The sequence below is a fragment of the Chrysemys picta genome, chromosome 6, assembly GCF_011386835.1.
Source record: "Chrysemys picta bellii isolate R12L10 chromosome 6, ASM1138683v2, whole genome shotgun sequence".
Classification (NCBI taxonomy): Eukaryota; Metazoa; Chordata; order Testudines; family Emydidae; genus Chrysemys; species Chrysemys picta.
The window spans coordinates 133,188,650-133,207,929 of record NC_088796.1 but is presented as its reverse complement, the minus strand read 5'-3'; the positions used below and the strand labels follow the sequence as shown (position 1 = coordinate 133,207,929).

Below are 19,280 nucleotides of genomic sequence, written 5' to 3'. Positions count from 1 at the left end.
TGCCACTGATGTTGGTCATAGTTTATGCACCTCAAAAGTTGTTTCATGTTGTCATAGGTTTCCTTCATATGGACTGCATGACCAACTGGAATTGATGGCAAAACATTGCCATTATGCAGTAAAACAGCTTTAAGACTCGTCTTCGATGAATCAATGAACAGTCTCCACTCATCTGGATTGTGAACGATGTTGAGGGCTGCCATCACACCATCGATGTTGTTGCAGGCTACAAGATCACCTTCCATGAAGAAGAATGGGACAAGATCCTTTTGACGGTCACGGAACATGGAAACCCTAACATCACCTGCCAGGAGATTCCACTGCTGTAGTCTGGAGCCCAACAGCTCTGCCTTACTCTTGGGTAGTTCCAAATCCCTGACAAGGTCATTCAGTTCACCTTGTGTTAGGAGGTGTGGTTCAGAGGAGGAGAATGGGAGAAAATGTGGGTCCTGTGACATTGATGGTTCAGGACCAGAAGTTTCATCCTCTTCCTTCTCCTCGTCTAACTCAAGTGAGAATGATTCTGGTGCATCAGGAACCGGCAGTCCTTCTCCGTGGGGTACTGGGCGTATAGCTGATGGGATGTTTGGATAATGCACAGTCCACTTTTTCTTCTTTGACACACCTTTCCCAACTGGAGGCACCATGCAGAAGTAACAGTTGCTGGTATGATCTGTTGGCTCTCTCCAAATCATTGGCATTGCAAAAGGCATAGATTTCCTTTTCCTGTTCAACCACTGGCGAAGATTTGTTGCACAAGTGTTGCAGCATATGTGTGGAGCCCACCTCTTGTCCTGATCTCCAATTTTGCAGCCAAAATAAAAGTCATAGGCTTTCTTAACCATAGTGGTTATACTGCGCTTTTGTGATGCAAAAGTCACTTCACCACAAACATAGCAGAAGTTATCTGCACTGTTCACACAAGTACGAGGCATCTCTGCTCACTTTGGCTAAACAGAAATGTGTCCCTTTGCAAAATCAAACACTGATAAATAAGAGAGCACGACGCTATATGATTTCTAGAGCTGATATAGGGCAATTTGTTCAGCAGAGTGATGCAAGCTTCATTATGATTGCATCATCCATGACTTCTAGGAATAACATGATGCAATTCATATCATGTATGACGCAATACCAGCTTCAGATTGCATCATTCATTGTTTTGCCTAAAAAGCAAGTACTGTCCAAACCCAGTCATAGATTTATTCATAGATCCAGTCAAAGATGTATTTTAGTCATTTCTGGTTTAAATTGAGATCCCTTTCCTTTATAACTCACTTATCCTCCGCCATTCCCAAGTCAAGGGTCGTATGTACTGACCCAATAGCATATCTTGAAAACTAGAGCCAATCAACAATTTTAAGCATCATTTTTGTTCTCAGTGACCCAGAATTAGTAAAGTTTGACTACATTTATTTCAGAAGCATTTTGGCTGTAGAGCAGTGTAACTTTTTGGAAGTCCATATGATTAGGCATTTATGATGGCAGCACGGGAGAATGCAGTGCTGTAGTAAAGGCCAAGATGGCAATTATGCATAATACTTGTATTTCATTTTACAATTATCTCAGCCCAGAAGCAAATTACCTTAATTTCCTTACTGTTCTTGGTTCTCTTCTAATATTGCAGTAGCTCCTGCTGTAAGCACTCTAAACCTCCTCTTTTGATCGTTCATAACTTTGGAAAACATGACTTTTTTGGGGCTGCAATCTTCCTGGCTTGGTCTCATCAGAGGTGAAATTAGTTTTGGAATCTTTGAGTTAAATTGGTTAAGTAGATATTTGTACATGGTGTTTCTTAAATCACTATGTTTTAATTAGAAATTTTGTGCATACTTAACTCAAACAGCTGTCTTCGAGCTTGCCTCATTTAGGAATCAGCTGTACTTGAAGCAATGTTCGTCATTTTTAAAAATTGAATGTTTAAGGTCTTTAATGTATGCACAGTAGAATTTACTGTTAAGTCTTAATGATACTTCTAAAGCTAGAATCTCGGAATAATAGAGTGCAGTGCTTTCACTTTGGATTGATCTTTAACTCTGGTGTAGAATTTGAAGTGGCTGGGTTCTAAGGTATCAGGATCTCCATCAAGAACACACTAGGGTCAAATGGAGAACTTACAAAGCCCATTAAGTATTTTCTGTCCTTTAAAGGAAATGCAAAGGCATTAGCAGACTAATGCTAGGAACACTAGAGTTGAGTGAACAAGTAGTCAAGTCTAGAAATTCAGGGTTTATGTTGAAAATTGAACCTTTGTTGTGCCTTTTTGCAGTATTTTAGGGAATAACTACTTATCAAGTAAAATTACATACAGAAAAGAACACTAGAGTTGCAAAGTCAGAGACTGAACCCGAATTCTGGCATTTCCTAATTTGGCAATGTTGTAGCTGTGCTGGTCCCACAATATTGGAGTGACAGGTGTGATATCTTTTACTGCGCTGACTTCTGTTGCTTACACAGAGGCCTTGGCTACACTCGTGGATTCATAGCGCTGTAGTCGCACCACCAGCGGTGCGAGAGCTCTCGCAGCGCTGCAAGTACTCCACTTCTCCAAGGGGAATAGCTTGCAGTGCTGCGAGCGAGCGTGCAGCGCTGCAGGCGCTGATTACACTGGCGCTTTACAGCGCTGCACTCGCGGGGGTGTTTTTTCACACCCCTGAGCGCAGCAAGTGCAGCGCTGTGAATTCCCAGTGTAACCAAGGCCTGATTAGGTCTGGGGAAAGGTATGCGGTGTCACAGCTAGATACAACATGGAACTGATTGTTAAGCATAAGGAGCTAATACATTGCAAGAGACCATTCAAGGTGAAGCAGGGAGTTGACACCTCTCCAATAGTGTGAAAAAGGAGGGTTAGTGAATCATAGCTTGTAATAATGAGCCATAAATCCATTGTCTTTGAGTCCATGATTTTTAGCTTCTAGCATAGTTATGAATTTAAATTCCCAGGCTTGTTTTTAAGGTGTTGTGCAGGCTTTCTTTGAGGATGAGGACTGAGAGATCTGATATGAGAGATGGTTTTCATTAAAAATGTTTGCCCTCAAGTTGCATGACATTTTTGTCTTTATCATTTTTTCTATGTGACTTCATTCATGAGCTTAGTGATTGTCTCGTTTTCACCCATATTGTTGGGGAATTAACGTTCTCTAGGAATTCTTAATTTTGCCCTGTAGCGAAGCGACGACTCACCAGCGCGGCGCCTCCTGCTGGTCGTCTCAGGAATTAGCTCTCCAGCATAGGGAGCGCCTCCTCCTGGCTGGTGTCTCACCTGCTGCTGGCCCCCATGCCCTCCCGGACTCCGGTGCTCTTTACCTTGGGGTTCTGCCCACTGTAGTATCCCCACACACTGGGTCTCCCCTCCCAGGGAAACCCCCAAGCCATCTTGCCTCAATGGCTACTGCCAGTCACTATCTAGCCCCTGCAGTCCGTAATGGCCACTCATCACTGGCAAGGGGGTCAGGACCTGCTGCCTTTGCCTATTCTCAGGCTGTATCTCTGCAGCCCCAGGACCTCTGTAGGCCTTCAGCAAGACCTGCAGCCTGGGGTTTTACCAGGCTGAAGCTCCCTTACCCTATTCCCCAGCACTGCTCCAGCTCCAGGTACCTTTTTCTCCCAGGCAGCCAGGTCCTTCTCTCTCCACAGCTAGAGAGAGACTCCTTCAGCTCCTGGCCCCCAGCCCTCTTATCAGGGCCAGCTGGGCCCTAATTGGGCTGGCCACCCCTATGGTCAGCCACTCCCTCAGCTGCTCTCACTCCTTTTCCCAGCCGCAGCCCTCTCCAGGGCTACTTTTAACCCCTGTTCTGCGGGAGTGGGGCAACTGCCCCACTACAGGCCCCCTTTGTTCTTATCCATTATGGTGGTCTTTATTACATGATCATATGTAATAAAGGACCCCTACTTGATTCCGTGTGCAGAGATGTGTATGGCTTGACTCTTTCAGGGTACTTAGCACTTTAATGAATTTCATGTACTTCGAGCAAAGCTCTCACTGACTGCAGTTGAAGTTGAATGTGCTCAGCACTCTTACAAATCAGACTCCAGATGTCTCAGATTGGGCACCCAAAAATGAGAAAACAGTGGCTACCTGTGAAAAACTTGTTTTGTGAGTTGCCCAAAATCTCTCAAACACTGTGGCAGAGACAGGGATATCCAGTACTCAAGGGTTGCATTCAATTTTCTAAACCATGAGACCATCCTTTCTCCTCTTGCAGTCCTCTGCCTCACTTGACTATACTGTCCAATTTCTGAAAAAAGTGTGTCTGGGGTCAGACAGAAGGCAACAACAGCCTCATTAACTGTACAGCCCTGACTTCATTCCCTTCGCACAATTCATCCTGCTCACTGAATGAGGCAGGAGTTATCAATACATACACACAGGCAACCTTCATTTTGTGTTTTCCTTCTCTTGGCTGCTTGCCAGCACAAGATCATGGAGCACACAGATGAGACAGTCTCCCTGCTTGCAGTGCTTGTGCCTCGTGTCAGAGCAGCCCTTGGCTTCCAGGAGCCTGGAAAGTCCTGCTCATCCCCAGAATGGAGCATGCTTGATACAGATGGGATCTTCAGGGTTTGAGCATTGGCCTGCTAAACCCAGGATTGTGAGTTCAATCCTTGAGGGGGCGATTTAGGGATTGGGGCAAAAATCTGTCTGGGGATTGGTCCTGCTTTGAGCAGGGGATTGGACTAGATGACCTCCTGAGGTCCCTTCCCACCCTGATATTCTATTCTATTCAGAGAGCTTAGCTTCCAGACTCTCTAATATGTCTCTACTAAGCATGTACAAACTCCAACTTTCATTGGCTTATAACATGGCCAGATTGAGGCAGATTTTCATGAGGACTGCAAACGGCAAATTCCTGACATCAGGGTGACGCCCTTTCAAAGATTGTTCCAGAGCATGGAGGTGCTAGACCAGGGGTGGCCAGCCTGGGGCTCCGGAGCCACATGCGGCTCTTCAGAAGTTAATATGCGGCTCCTTGTCTAGGCACCAACTCTGGGGCTGGAGCTACAGGCGCCAACTTTCCAGTGTGCCGGGGGGTGCTCACTGCTCAACCCCTGGCTCTGCCACAGGCCCTGCCCCCACTCCACCTCTTCCCACCCCCTCCCCTGAACCTGCAGTGCCCTCGCTCCTCCTTCTCCCCTCCCCCCCCCCCCCCGCCTCCTGCACGCCATGTGATCGGGAGGCGCTGGGTCGGGGGGTGCTGACTTATTACTGTGGCTCTTTGGCAATGTACATTGGTAAATTCTAGCTCCTTCTCAGGCTCAGGTTGGTCATCCCTGTGCTAGAATGTCTCAGTGAAATGGTTAAGAATTTTTTAAATTTGGATAAAACATATTTTTTCAAACTTCATTCTGTGAAAGGGCTGAACCATTTGCTGCAATTTTCTCCCAAAAATCAACTTGATGCAGATCCAAACACCTGTTGTGGAGAATTTCAGACCAAGCAATTTAACTTTTGTCAAAATGTTAATCAACTGAAAACAGGGTGTTAAAACAAGTGTTTGGCATCCTGAACTGTAGGCATCCCTACCTGTGCTACTTATATCAATACAGATTGGATCTAATACAAATGTACATAGTGTAAGGTTTATAATACAGTGCAATTTTCAGACTTAGTTTGATTTTTTTTTTAAATCTCATAGAAACTTGCAAAATAAGACAAGCTTAAAGAAAATTACTTCAGTAGCATTAATATTTAAAGCCACCTACTTGAAACTTTGTTTTGCAGTATAGTTTGGAATGCTCCTAACTACTGCACTTTTTTTTTTTTTCATATATAACTTAATTTATAGATTTTTGTAATATCTTAGGACAACATCGACTTAAATGTATTTTAACTGATTTCCTTAACCCCTTTAAATAAAAATTAAATGTTTTATTTTCCCCTTTTTGCTGTTTTACTTCTGTAACTTCTCTAGTTTGGGTCATGAAACTTAACTGACTACTTTTGTTTATTGTTTCACATTCAGGTTCTCACTGGTGCAATATTTTGATTGTAGACAATGCAGGAGAATAACTCAGTTTAAAAAAATGTTTTAATTGATAGTTTTACAAGACTCTTTTGTTTACAAGTCAATAGGGAGTCAAACTTAAGATGCCTCTCTCAAAATCAAGCCCACTTGGAAGATTGTACAGTAAGCTACTGTAGGGGTGTTGAGTGAGTGGGAGAGTGGCATTTAAGGTGGTGGGTTTTTAGTGTCTCACTGTGTTGAGCAAGGGTCTCAAACTCCCAGCCCGTAAACCTCCCCAATGTGGCCTGTGGGGCTCCAGCAGTTTTGGGGCCGGGTCTCTCCCTTGGCCCCATCTCCGCTCCCCTGCCCCCAGGCGACTTACAATGGCCTGGGGCTCCGGCAGTGCAGCGGAGCTGAGCGGCGTCTGCCTGCTCACTCCATGAGTCTGCCGGCCCCTCCGTGCTGCCCCCGCCTCGAGTGCCCCTGTGGCCAATGGGAAGCTGTAGGGATTGTGCCTGGGGGCAGCAGCGCACGGAGGCCCCCCTTAGCCTGCCCTGCCTTGGAACCCCAGGTAAGCACTGCGCTCCCCTCCCAGAGCCTGCAACCTCACCCCTTTCCCACACACACCCCCTCCTACCCCCAATCTCCCTCCCAGAACCTGCAGCCCCACCCCCTCCTCCTGCAGCCCCATCCCCTGGCCCAGCCCAGAGCCTGCACCCAAACTCATCCCAGAGCCTGCACCCCAGACCCTCTCCCCCACCCAAATGCCCTCCCAGAGCCCAACCTCTCACCCCTTCTGCACCCAAACTTCCTCCCAGAGCCTGCACCCCAATCCCCTACCCCAGACCTCCTCGCCCACCCAAACTCACTCCCAAAGTCTTAGGGGGGAGGCGGGTTCTGGGCGGCATGAGTGATATTATTGGCCTGCTGGGAGGATTTGAGGACTGGCACTGGCCCTGGCCCTAAGGTAAATTGAGTTTGAGACCCCTGGTGTTGAGGGTCCTGAATGGGTCTTGCGATAGTTCTTGTTGCAAAAACTTTTAAAAGGCTGCAGATGAATAGTATATGCATGTGTTCTCAGTACGAGAGGCATTCTTTTCACACTATCCATTTTATAAACACACCTTATAGTCCTCATAGCAAGAGTTTAACAGATAAAACGTGCCTTATTTGTGGTACATAGTCGCATGATACTGTTGTTCGTCAGAATTGTGCAGACTCGGACATGATGATGGAAATGTGTGCATGTGGCTAGACTGAGCTCTGATAACGTGTTTTTTTTTTTTTTTCCCCTCCTCCTCTTCCCCACCCCCCAGGTAGTATTTGCAGAACTGTTTCAGCTTCCAGTTCCACCACACATTGAGGTCATGTACACAACACTTCTGATTGAATTGTGCAAACTTCAACCTGGCTCTTTACCACAAGTTGTATCCTTCCTCGTTAAGGAGCACGGTAGCTTTGAATGCTTTTTCCTTTGTTCTCTGGAAAACTGAGTATTGGCATGAATTTTAGCAGTGACTCTATTTCCTTTTCCCTTTATTCAATTGAATAAAACAAGCAAATATTTTGACCATCAGTACTGCATATGTGAAAGAACAGTGCAGACAAATAGCCGTTGTAGTTCTGTTATCCTAGTCTCTAGTGTCAAAGTGATGGGAAAAATCTCCAGTGTTTTAAGCACTAATTTTAAAAATAAATCCCAAATGCTAGACTAGCAATAACTGTAATTATGCTGTATCATTGAATCATAATGCAGGAAACAGATTGTCAGTAAACCTGGCGTGTGCACGTTGGTTTCTCAGTTACAATGTCTCCGCATATTAACTCTTTGTTAATATCAGGTTCTAAAATTAGATTGCATATAGCAGCAGCATTTGTGTAAGTTGTACCACTAGGAATTTCACTTGTAAGTGAATAGAGGTTCTAAGGCTTGTTAATGTTGAGATCACTTCATGATCAACAGCAAAATATGTTGTTTTATAAATAAACTTAAAGTAAATTGTTAGACTATATTCTCCTTACTTACCTGCAAAGACTCAGGTAGAGATCTTTGTCCTGCAAGAGACAAGGACATCACTTAAACAGTGCAGGTAGTTTAAAGACTTATGGGTTAAGACTTCTGAAATATCAAGTTTCGGATCCTATCAAAGTTTGTGTTTTACAGCTCAGATAAAGTCCCTGAAATTTAGAGTTAAGTCTTTGGCACACTTGTTATATATCAGTGGTGTCATAATCTGAAATGAACCAGCTTTAAAGGCTCACTCTGGCTTCTAGAAGATCAGTGTTAATGTAAAATTGACTGTGGATGACTTGATTGGGTGAACATTTTCAGTCTGTTTCTAACTCAACTCAGATTAATAGATTTATCATATACATCTATGCAACTAGTTTCACTGAAATAGCTGCTGCAGTTTTCTTGCTGCATCGTAGTGGGGATGTCTTCTCCTTGCCATCTTACATTGTCCCATAGCTTTAAAAATATTAGCAATTAAGAATCATGGAGGACTGGCATCCATTTTGAGCTGCCTTCGGTTTAAATTCTTCCCCCAAAATCTCTGCTAACCGTAGTGGTGAAAACAATGTGGCAAAACAAGTGCAATATTCAGAGAAATGAAGATTAAAATGAGTGAAGGTGGCTTGTTCTTGTTGTTTCTTACTGAGTTTATTAGTGTGTTAGACTGCATCCTCTCCAAATAGCTCTGTCTCTTCAGAAGCCAGAGTGCTGCGGTCACTGAGGTGCTGGGTCTCCATAATGAGTTGGATGGCAGCAAGTATCACTAGATGTGCAGCTTCCGTTGTCTTATAAAATACTCTCTTTATGAGCAGAGACAAGAGTCCACCTAGTGGGCAAACTGCAGTTGCCCTGTTTTCCATGAAATTACCAGGACTTACCCTGGCGTGGGATAGTTGAAAAATGAGATGTTACTGGGGGGGAACATCCTTCTGCAAACTCTCTGTAGAAAGTGGAAAGAGTTAATATAAGCTCTGATTTATCAGACTCCTCTTTGCCTTAATTAGACACTTGTAGCTTGCACAAGCCACAGAAATGCTGTACATGCGTTTGGATACAATGAACACTACGTGTATAGACCGGTAAGTGCTTGTGCATTTCAGGAACACCAGAATGTTTTCCTCATTGTACACTGATGGATTGAAAATGGGTCACATGAAGTTCTTCTTACTATCTATTGGCTCCATAAAAACCCAACTGTAAATCCTAAGTAGAGTGTTAACGTTTGAGCTCTAGTCTTGAGCCTTCTAAACTGAAGGATGGGCGTCTACTTAGCACTTGCTCACCCTTCTCTGCTGTGTGCTGAGACCCTTCTCTCCCTGCTCTCAGAAGGACAGTTGCCTTATACTGCCAACCCACTGCCCTCCAGATCACTGCTCTGCCTATGAGCATGGTGCAGTTATGACCTCAGTCCACACTCTGCTCTGCTGACACATGCCACTTCCATCCTCTGGCCTGAGGGAGGGGTTGAGCGTTGGTTTACAGTGGGATAGCAGGCAAGGAGGTGACAGTTCATTGTTCTAAGGGGTAAGTGAAGCTTGTGCAACATGTAAGAATTGCAGTTGCTATGGAGAAAATCATTAAGACAATCTACATATTTGCAGTCAGCTGTCTTTGCTTATGTTAATAAATAGATAGAATAGGACCAATGTGGTGAATCTGACAGAGCATGAGACTATCTCCATTCTGTCTCAAAAAGGCTAAAGTGACTCTCACCTGGAACCAAATAACAGTTTTGCAGAGTTGTCCCTTTTCATTCTTCCTTGTTTGATGCTTCATGGACTTCATGTGAATTTTTAAATGTTGCAGGCTAGTAATTGCTCTAAAACCTTACATTGTGACCTGATTAATCAGTGGTTTCTAGTAGAGAGAGAAGCTGTACCTTACAAAGGACTGTGTAAAGACAGTTATCTGCCAAATAAGAGAAACTACTCTGCATGCCGGAATCATATCGTAGCTGATAAAATAGTGATGAGAATGAAAAAGAAAAATCTAATAACCCCCTTTTGAAATTGCCTGTTGCACTTTTCTATGAATATGACCAAAGACCTCTGTAGATAGACTTATACACTTGACAAACTTGGTTTAATTTGGAGTTCAATGCTTAGCAAGTATTGGTGGTGGGGGAGACTGTGTAAGGGATAAATTTCTAAAGTGTCGAGGGGGACTTAGGAACACAAGTCTCACTTATTTGCAGAGGAAATCCCAAGTCTCTTATGCACTGCTGAAAATATCCCACTTGGGCGCCTAAAGCAAAGAAGCTAAACATTGTTGATTTTAGTTTAGCAGTGTGTTTCCGTTCTGTTCTAAACGGTGCTTTAACATCAACATACCATACATTAGTATGCCCTTTAACCTGAATTGGTGACTCCCTAATGACTTACTATGTGACTTTTTTCTGTTCATCATTTTTGGAACACATTTTTCTCGACTTGAAATGACTCTAAGCTTGCCTTTGAAAAGTATAATTGAAACTCTCATCTGATTTTTTGTTTTTTTTTCTTCTGTGAGTTGTTGCATACTTAATAGAACTATAACATTTTCCTCTTTTAAAGGTTCATGAACTGGTTTTCCCACCATCTGAGTAACTTTCAGTTCCGTTGGAGCTGGGAAGATTGGTAAGTTTCTGTTGGGGTCCCCATTTGAGCCATTTGTATTGCGTACAACTTTCAAACGTATCCAGAACTTGCCAGTGGTGCTGCTAATAGTTGTCCCTAGCTATCTGTAGTTAACATCTCTCAAAAGCACTAATCACCATAGAATTATCACCACAGTGCCTTTACTTCATAACCATTTAAACTTAGACAGGATGCAAAATACTGTTCTTGTGTAACTAATATATCACAACCTGCTAAATAGTGTTAACAGTTTTTACTGTAATTAGAAATCACTTATTTCAATATGTGTTTGTGAAGATGAGACTCCAAGTTGGCAGTTCATAGATTCTAATACCATTATGTGTTAGTACCCCATCTCAAAATTGCTGAGACCCGTAGAGAATGGGAAAGAGCATTGTAGATTAACTGTGCTTAACCTGTGAACATTTTGTACAGCACTGAGCCAACCTAAGAGCAGATTAAGAAGCAAATACAATGCTTGTTAAATGCTATCAAATTTTGCACTTTGATAGGTCAGATTGTCTTACTCACGACCTTGACAAGCCCAAACCCAAGTTTGTAAGAGAAGTCTTGGAAAAATGCATGAGGTAAGTGAAGCTTTTGAACACACCACTTTAGGAGCTTGGAATTTACTATGACGTTTGTCTGATAATTGTTTACTTTTAGATCCTATTAACCAGATTCCTTTCAATTTTGTGCCTGTATATGTACTTATGAACTCTTTCCCATGCAGCACATTCTATTAATTCATGTTTTCAGTAGATGTGTCCATCGGTTCTGTTGTCTTGGCTGATAGGACTCTTGGAAATAATGGGACACTCCCACTCTCCTAATAGATTGGAGAAGTGATGCCTTTAAATAGGAGGTGAAATATCCGCACCTACATTTCACTTTTAGATGCAAGGCCAGAGGGTTAGACACTCCCTTTACTTGGACTTATGTGATGGATGTTGATTGTGGGGGGGCGGCAGAGGAAGTAATGTTGCTGGAAAGTATTGGTCATTCATAAACTAAATGCAGGAAGGAACGTACTTTGGAGTTCTACCTTATTAATGGCTTGCAAGTAACACAGGGCCTAATTTTGATTGGTTATGAGGATCCAGGATTCTCATTGACTTAAAAAGAAGTTGTCGGTGCTCAGGATTGGTCCAGCAACTGGTGATGGGGAGGGAATAAGGGAAAAACTTTTCAAAGTGCTTAAGTGACATGGGCTTGGTGTACAGTAGTTAGGTTGATGTAAGGCAGCTTATGTCAACCTAACTATGGTAGTGTCTACGCTACAGCCTTGCTCCCACCAATGTAAGTGCCCTATTACACCGACATCATGCCCACAAGAGGCTTAGGGCTTATGTCAGTGTAGTTAGGGCAACCGTGTCCATGTAAACACTGCATTACTTACATTTATAGTTGGCTAAAATTCTTGTCAATTTCATGGCTCTGTGTGGGATCCATAAAATTGACAAAGGTGGGTAGATTTCCCTGCTGTGAACTCGGTACCTGGCTCACAGCTTGACCTGTCACCCTGGGGTGAGGGGGGTCCAGCTAGAGTCCAGCTGGCCCCCGAGCTCCCAGCCACCTGCTCCAAGCAGGCTGGTGCCCAGGCTCCCCACTCCCCACCTGGAGCCCTGGTTTCCCCTGGCTCCCCGCTCTGAGCCCAGCTGCCATGCACTGAGCACCTGGGCTCCTAGCTCCCCATGGAGCTCCCAGAGTTGTCAAAGCCTGGCTGCTCTGAGCAAAGACAATAGCAATGTGAAATTGACAAGAATGTCAGTTTCTCTGCTGGTAGGCTCTGTGCTGGGAAATTGAGCCCTGTGGGGCTGTCAGTGCCCCCCCATGCCCCACTCCAGATGGTGCAAGCACACCAGGTGAGGAAGCGCTCCACCTGCAGAAGGAGAGTAGTGTGGACACCAAGAGCCGGTGGCTCTGTGTCAGCCTAAACTAAGTTGACCTAATTTATAGTGTAGACAAGCCCTTAGAATCCCAATTGAAAACGGTTTTCACTTACTCCTTTTTGAGTCAGGAAGCCTAGAAGGAGTAAAAGCACTGATTGGCAAAAGAGAAATATTTTGTCTTTGGATCCCTTCCATCTCACCTCAAATGGTGGTAGGCTAATTCTTAAATGTTTATAAAGGTTGGATGGAACTGAGGGTTAAAATGGAGAAGTCAAGGTGACTTTATTTCATTGATTTTTAAATTGTAGCACCAGTATCTTGCCTGTGATCCACATAGCATGTGCAATGTTTGAATAAAATGTGGCCCTGACTGACGGTTCCTCTTAACCTTTCCGTATGAGCAAAGTTAAGTATGTGAAGTTGAGAATATAACTTTTTTTTTTGTAAGTTATTCAAATCCATTGGAAGGTCAGTGCATAAACTGGTTTCATTGACTCTTAATGTCTGGAAGGAACTATCCTCAATATTATGTAGTAATAATCAGGCTTCTTGGTTTTTGTTCTGGCAAAATTAAAACATAATAAAATAAGAACATCTTTAAGGCAACACCATGGGGTATCCCTCAAAATATTCCACTGGTAATTCTATTACAACTGAAATTTTCTCTTGCAGGCTTTCATACCATCAGCGAATAATAGATATTGTTCCTGCTACATTCTCTGTCCTTAGTCCTGCAAACCCATCGTGTATTTATAAATATGGAGATGAAAGCAATAGTAAGTATAAAAGCTACTTAGAAGGCGTTTGCATTTTGAAGAAAAGGTTATCAAAATATTATCTGTTTTGAGATCTGATCAAGCAAGGAAACCTCTAGTTTCTGAGTCAAATTAGTTATCTTTATAGAAGAAAATTCACAGTGGAAATAAAAAGGCTGACTTTTGACCTGGAAACATTGCCTGAGTGGGACACAGTAATATAGTTTAGGTCTAAAACTTTGATTTGGGGCAGGTTGGGAGGGAATTCACTAAAAAGGGTTCCTAAAAACTTTAAAATGTCAATGTAAGCACCTTGGTTTGAAGTTAATTATCCTGCAGTGTTTGCAGCCTGAACACTGCAGCCTTGTGCTAGTTGCAAGAAAGCCTACAAGTCAATCTGGCTTCTGTTTTCAGTGTCTGAGCTGAGTGATGTGCAAAAGTTGAACAGCATAGTGAAGATAACTTACTATTCTTTGAGTGCCACATTTGTTTCAGAAACAAATGAAAGAGCTCTTGGTAAGCTCCAAAGAACTCTGTCTAATAAGTGAAGCAAGCAAACAGACAGGAGTAAGACCATAGTTAAGGTGAAAAGTGATATGGAGAGATTATTTGTGAAGAAAAAACGGATGAGTGCCATAAGTATAAGGAAAAAGAACAGGAGTACTTGTGGCACCTTAGAGACTAACAAATTTATTAGAGCATAAGCTTTCGTGGACTACAGCCCACTTCTTCGGATGCATAGGCATATATGCATATATGCATCCGAAGAAGTGGGCTGTAGTCCACGAAAGCTTATGCTCTAATAAATTTGTTAGTCTCTAAGGTGCCACAAGTACTCCTGTTCTTCTTTTTGCGGATACAGACTAACACGGCTGCTACTCTGAAACCTGTCATAAGTATAAGGAGTGTCACAATTGAAGGCACAAAGGTGAGCGGGAGAAGGAAAGGAAGAGACTCTTCAAAATAGGAAGAAATTGGAGCACAGATGTAGGCAAAGGAACAGTTATGTAAACCCTCTAAAGTTGAGGCCAAGGGGCGATTGAATTTGATGTAGCAGATAGAAAGGAAGGATTCTCTGGGGCTGCTGATGTGGACAGTGACGTGAGGAGCAGGGTGGTAGCAGCAAGATTTTGGGTAGATCCAAAAGGGGAGAGTTGAAAGGCAGAAAAGATTAGACGTATCTAGGTGTGGATAACTTTTTGCTGCTGGAATAGAGGAAAAGGTGGACTTGTGAGGAAGAAAGGAATGTACTGGTTTTGCAAAGCTTTTATGTGGGGAGGTGCTGCCACAGCTCTTGATGTCCTCGCTGCCTGGAATTGTGGATGCGGTTTGAAGTGTCATTACATAATTTAACTATTCACTGAATATTAAAATAAGTTCACATCTTGAGAGAAATTAGAGATTTGTGAGTTGGCTGCATGTGGTCCAGACATTGCATGAGAGCCTGCAGCTTGCTGCAAAACCCCATTTCCAGCATGCCAAAATCTCAGTTCTATTAATACAAAGCAGTAATTGTTGATTTTTTTTAATTGTTCAAGGAAAAGTGTATGCTTTTCTGAAAAATGCACAAGCTGACATAAAGGTAACCCATATTCATTGTAACTAATTTTGAAGATGATCAGACCTTTTGTCTTCTGTTTAGAGTCTCTTCCGGGATACACTGTTGCACTCTGTTTGACCATTGCCATTAAAAATAAGACCAGTAATGATGAAATCTTCGGCATCTTAAAAGATGTGCCCAATCCTAACCAGGATGATGATGACGGTAAGGATATCTGACATTGGGCATTAAAGGTCATTTCTTCTGTGTTCAAAACTACTTTCACCATCCTATCGAAGTAGGAGTTGTGCCTGGTACGTTGCCTAATGACTTGTACGCTTTCTCCATTTAGCATCACTTAACAGAAAACGGAACCAATATAAAACGTTGAGTGTATTTTTGTTTCTCTTGCCCCACAGACAGGACCCATTCTTATCAATGGGATAGTGGTAGGAAGGAGTAAACTAGTATGGGATGTACTATTGGGTGGCTGTTGCTGACAAGGATAGTATGAAAGAATGAAATAGTCCCCCAAACTTCACCATCAGGATGCAGATCTTGGCATTAGTAGAAAATGTAACATGGTTTGTGTCCTAAGTGTGAGAGAGATTGCCTCTTTATAGATTACCTTAGCAGTTGAGAACAGCTAAGAGCTCAAGCTGCCATTCCCCTGGTCTAAACAAAATAGACATTCTTGTAAGGGGGCCTTGACTTGAGCTTGCTTCCCAGCCTCACCCTTGCTCTAAACATCCAGCGTCTTTCTGGCCAGGGCTTATCTGTTCTCAGATGTCTTAGAAGAGAGGTTTGAGAAGTCACATCTAAAGTTGGTAGCTTGGGTGAAAAAGAACTTGAATAATTCAGTAATATGTGAGATTGTACAGGCACCTAGATTAATATATAAAATCAAAATACATGGAGATAATAAAGTGGTGTAGGAGTGTCCCAAGTCAGGGGAAAAATGGGTTAGAGCAGAGGTTCTCAAACTGTGGAGAGTTCCCTCTAAGGTGCGCGCTTGGGTGGCCACACACAAGAGAACGAAGGGCTGCCCACCTAGTTAGTGGAACCGTGCAGGCGTGGCTCCACTAATTAGGTGCCTGGACCCTGGAGAAGATGCACATGTAAGGCGAGGTGGTGGCCTTGGGGGAGGGAATAGGGGGTAGGTGGGAGGGGGCAGTGGGGTGAGGTGGGGGAAATAGGAGGTAGTTGGGGAGGCAGTGGGGTGAGAAGAGGGGATGGGGGGAATTTGGGATGTGTAGGGCTGCAGTGGTCAGAGAAAGAGGCGACTTTCTCCAGCTCCAGGGCTGCGGCTGCCGGGGAGAGAACCCCCTCCTTCCCAGCCCCAGCTCGGAGGCTGCCGTGGCAGGGAGAGAGGGAGAGACTACTGATATTAAAATATGAGTTGTGTGCTTTTATTTGTAGAACAGAAACACATTGTTTATTATTTAAGTTTTTTCATATAGCCCTCTTATCCAAAGCGCTTTACAATAGTTAGCTAACAGTACAAACAACATCTGGAAAGATCATTAAGTGGTCTGTCAAGACCCTCAGCAATTTTCAAATGATCCTTGGGGGGGGGGAAGTTTTGAGAACCACTGGGTTATAGGAATCCTAAAGGGATTAAACTGCTGTTTATCCTCTGAAAAGAAAGATGTTGATAGGAGTGCTTTTGAAAGTCAGCAGTAGACTTTGCTAGGTTTGATAAAACTTTCAAATGGGTGTGGGAGTCTTCCCTGCTGGTACGAAACAAGAGTTTGAGGATCACCTCCTATAGAGGATAAGGGAATAATGTAGTGTAGTCCTAAATGTAGTCCAGTAGCTGCGTGTCAGCGAGGTAAGACTATCTCTGCATGGCGGCACCTGGCAGCCTGAGGGAGTTGCTGATAAAACTGCAGCTTTTAGAAAGCATTGACTGATTCCCTGTTCAGGCTGCAAAGCTCAAGTGCTAAATCTTAAGTTTTGCAAAATAAAGAAACCATGAATTATCTTCAGTGCTTTGTTTGCAGGGTTAGATTTTGATAAATACTTATAATATTGATTTTAATTTAACCCACTGTTTCAATTTGAAAACAACTTTCAGATGAAGGATTCACCTTTAACCCCTTGAAAATAGAAGTTTTTGTACAGACTCTGCTCCATTTAGCTGCCAAGTCATTCAGCCACTCATTCAGTGCTCTGGCAAAGTAAGTGATAAATGCATTATTTCTGGGCTTATGGAACGCATTTTGATTAGAACAGTGACTTGCTTGGTAGAGCTATTCTTCCACAAGCTTCAGTGTTTTGTATGTTGCACAGTGTAATATGAAAGTAAAGAAGGAGAGAAGAGCTGATAGCTTTTTTTTTTTTTTTTTTTTTTATTAAAGGGGTTGGTAGTGTGAATCTTACTATCCAAGCGGAGATCATAATGTGTATTTTACTCCATGTGGATAGGTCAAGATTCTGCATGTTCTGAGACATGCCTTAGCTTGTTGCTCACCTGGAAGAGTGCAGCAATAGGTAGCACACTTCCCAGTGCCCACAGTGAGCCCAGAGGTACGCAGCAGCAAATTTGTGCATCCTTTTGCCCACGCCACACCTGCCTGGACCAGTGCACTTTAAGTGGGCATGGCATGGGTACATGTTTTAATGCCCACATGTGAACGCTGCTAGAGTCCTGGGGGACTCGTAAAAGAACTGGAGAGTCCTTTGGGTCCCATCAGAGTATGGCTAAGGAAGGAAGTAGGTCTGACAACATCATTTATATACTGGTATTAGACACTGCAAGCTCTTCCGTAGTTAAGATACAAGATGGGTTCAGTTGTGATAGTTGGAGTGGTATCGAAATGGAGGCTGTAACAGAAAGCTATCTGTCTGAAATATCATAGCTGACCTTCTACCAGCAAGCTATAATCTTCTAGGAAAATTGGAGGTAAGCTCACCCAAGCATGGGAGAAGTGCCCGCTCAGAAAGGGGTTATGTGATGTATCAAACACTGTCCTAGTCATTTTTCCCTCTCATAACTGATGTAGCATGGTCTAAAAATTCCATATTTTTCTTTTGGCAGTTGTACTGAGTGACGCTTGGTATCTCTCACTAATTTAGGCTTTCTTGGTGAAATTTAGACTAGTTCTGCATATGGGATTATATGCTGCAAGGGCATGTCCACACTGGGGCACGTTAAGACAAATCAACTAAAGGTATAAAGTCAATGTTCATATGTTAAATCCATGCGTGGCTGCTCTCATTCAGGAGAAAAGTGGCAATACTTCGCTGTAGACTGAATTCCATTAAGGGCTTGTCTACATGAACAATTAGACTGCGTCAAGCCGGGGTCTGAATTACTCCACACTAGCCTGTTGTGGTTGAACTGTGGGCACCCTGAGGACTCACTGTAACAGTTTGTTAGAATGCTTTAACATGTGTCATCAGGGCATGCACAGACCAAGAGACCACAGCAGGCTAGTATGGAGAAGATTCACACCCTGGCTTGCCACAGCCTAATTGTTCTGCTTTACTCCAATTGAGATCATCCACATGGGGGACTTAACCCTCATCGGTTTCAAACTAATAGTTCATATGCCTTAACTTTCTGAAGTGTTCCTGTGTAGACATGGCCTAATAGAGAATTGCCATGAATTGGTCACAGTGGCAGGTTTCAGAGTGGTAGCTGTGGTAGCCTGTATCAGCAAAAACAACGAGGAGTCCTTGTGGCACCTTAGAGACTAACAAATTTATTTGGGCATAAGCTTTCGTGGGTTAGAACCCACTTCATCAGATGCGTGAAGTGAAAAATACAGGAGCAGGTATAAATACACAAAAGGATGGGGGTTGCTTTACCAAGTGTGAGGTGAGTCTAACGAGATAAATCAATCAACAGCAGGGTACCAAGGGAGGAAAAATCTCCTTTGAAGTGGTAAGAGAGTGGCCCATTACAGACAGTTGACAAGAAGGTGTGAGTAATAGAAGGGAGAAATTAGTAATGGGGAAATCAGGTTTAGGTTTTGTAATGACCCAACCACTCCCAGTCTTTATTCAGGCCTAATCTGATGGTATCCAGTTTGCAAATTAATTCCAGTTCTGCAGTTTCACATTGGAGTCTGTTTTTAAAGGTTTTTTTTGTTGAAGAATTGCCACTTTTAGGTCTATTATTGAGTGACCAGAGAGGTTGAAGTGTTCTCCTATTGGTTTTTGAATGTTATGATTCCTGATGTCAGATTTGTGTCCATTTATTCTTTTGCGTAGAGACTGTCCGATTTGGCCAATGTCCATGGCAGAGGGGCATTGCTGGCACATGATGGCATATATCACATTGGTAGATGTGCAGGTGACCGAGCCCCAGATGGTGTGGCTAATGTGGTTAGGTCCTATGATGGTGTCCCTTGAATAGATATGTGAACAGAGTTGGCACTGGGGTTTTGTAGCAGGGTTTGGTTCCTAGATTGGTGTTTTTGTTGTGTGGTGTGTTGTTGCTGGTGAGTATTTGTTTCAGGTTGGGGGGCTGTCTGTAGGCAAGGACTGGTCTGTCTCCCAAGGTCTGTGAGAG

At 43.2% G+C, this 19,280-nt stretch overlaps 1 protein-coding gene across 2 annotated transcripts in view; it reads left to right on the top strand.

Annotated features, from left to right (window-relative positions):
• NCBP1 (nuclear cap binding protein subunit 1) overlaps positions 1 to 19,280 on the top strand; it is a 51,113-nt gene that overhangs the window by 23,443 nt on the left and 8,390 nt on the right. For both annotated transcript variants that reach the window (XM_005283500.4, XM_005283501.3), the window contains 7 exons: positions 7,262 to 7,372; positions 8,974 to 9,038; positions 10,512 to 10,574; positions 11,087 to 11,161; positions 13,139 to 13,242; positions 14,864 to 14,986; positions 16,839 to 16,941. In XM_005283500.4, the coding sequence (XP_005283557.1) occupies positions 7,262 to 7,372; positions 8,974 to 9,038; positions 10,512 to 10,574; positions 11,087 to 11,161; positions 13,139 to 13,242; positions 14,864 to 14,986; positions 16,839 to 16,941 (644 nt within the window). The remainder of the gene's footprint in view (positions 1 to 7,261; positions 7,373 to 8,973; positions 9,039 to 10,511; positions 10,575 to 11,086; positions 11,162 to 13,138; positions 13,243 to 14,863; positions 14,987 to 16,838; positions 16,942 to 19,280) is intronic.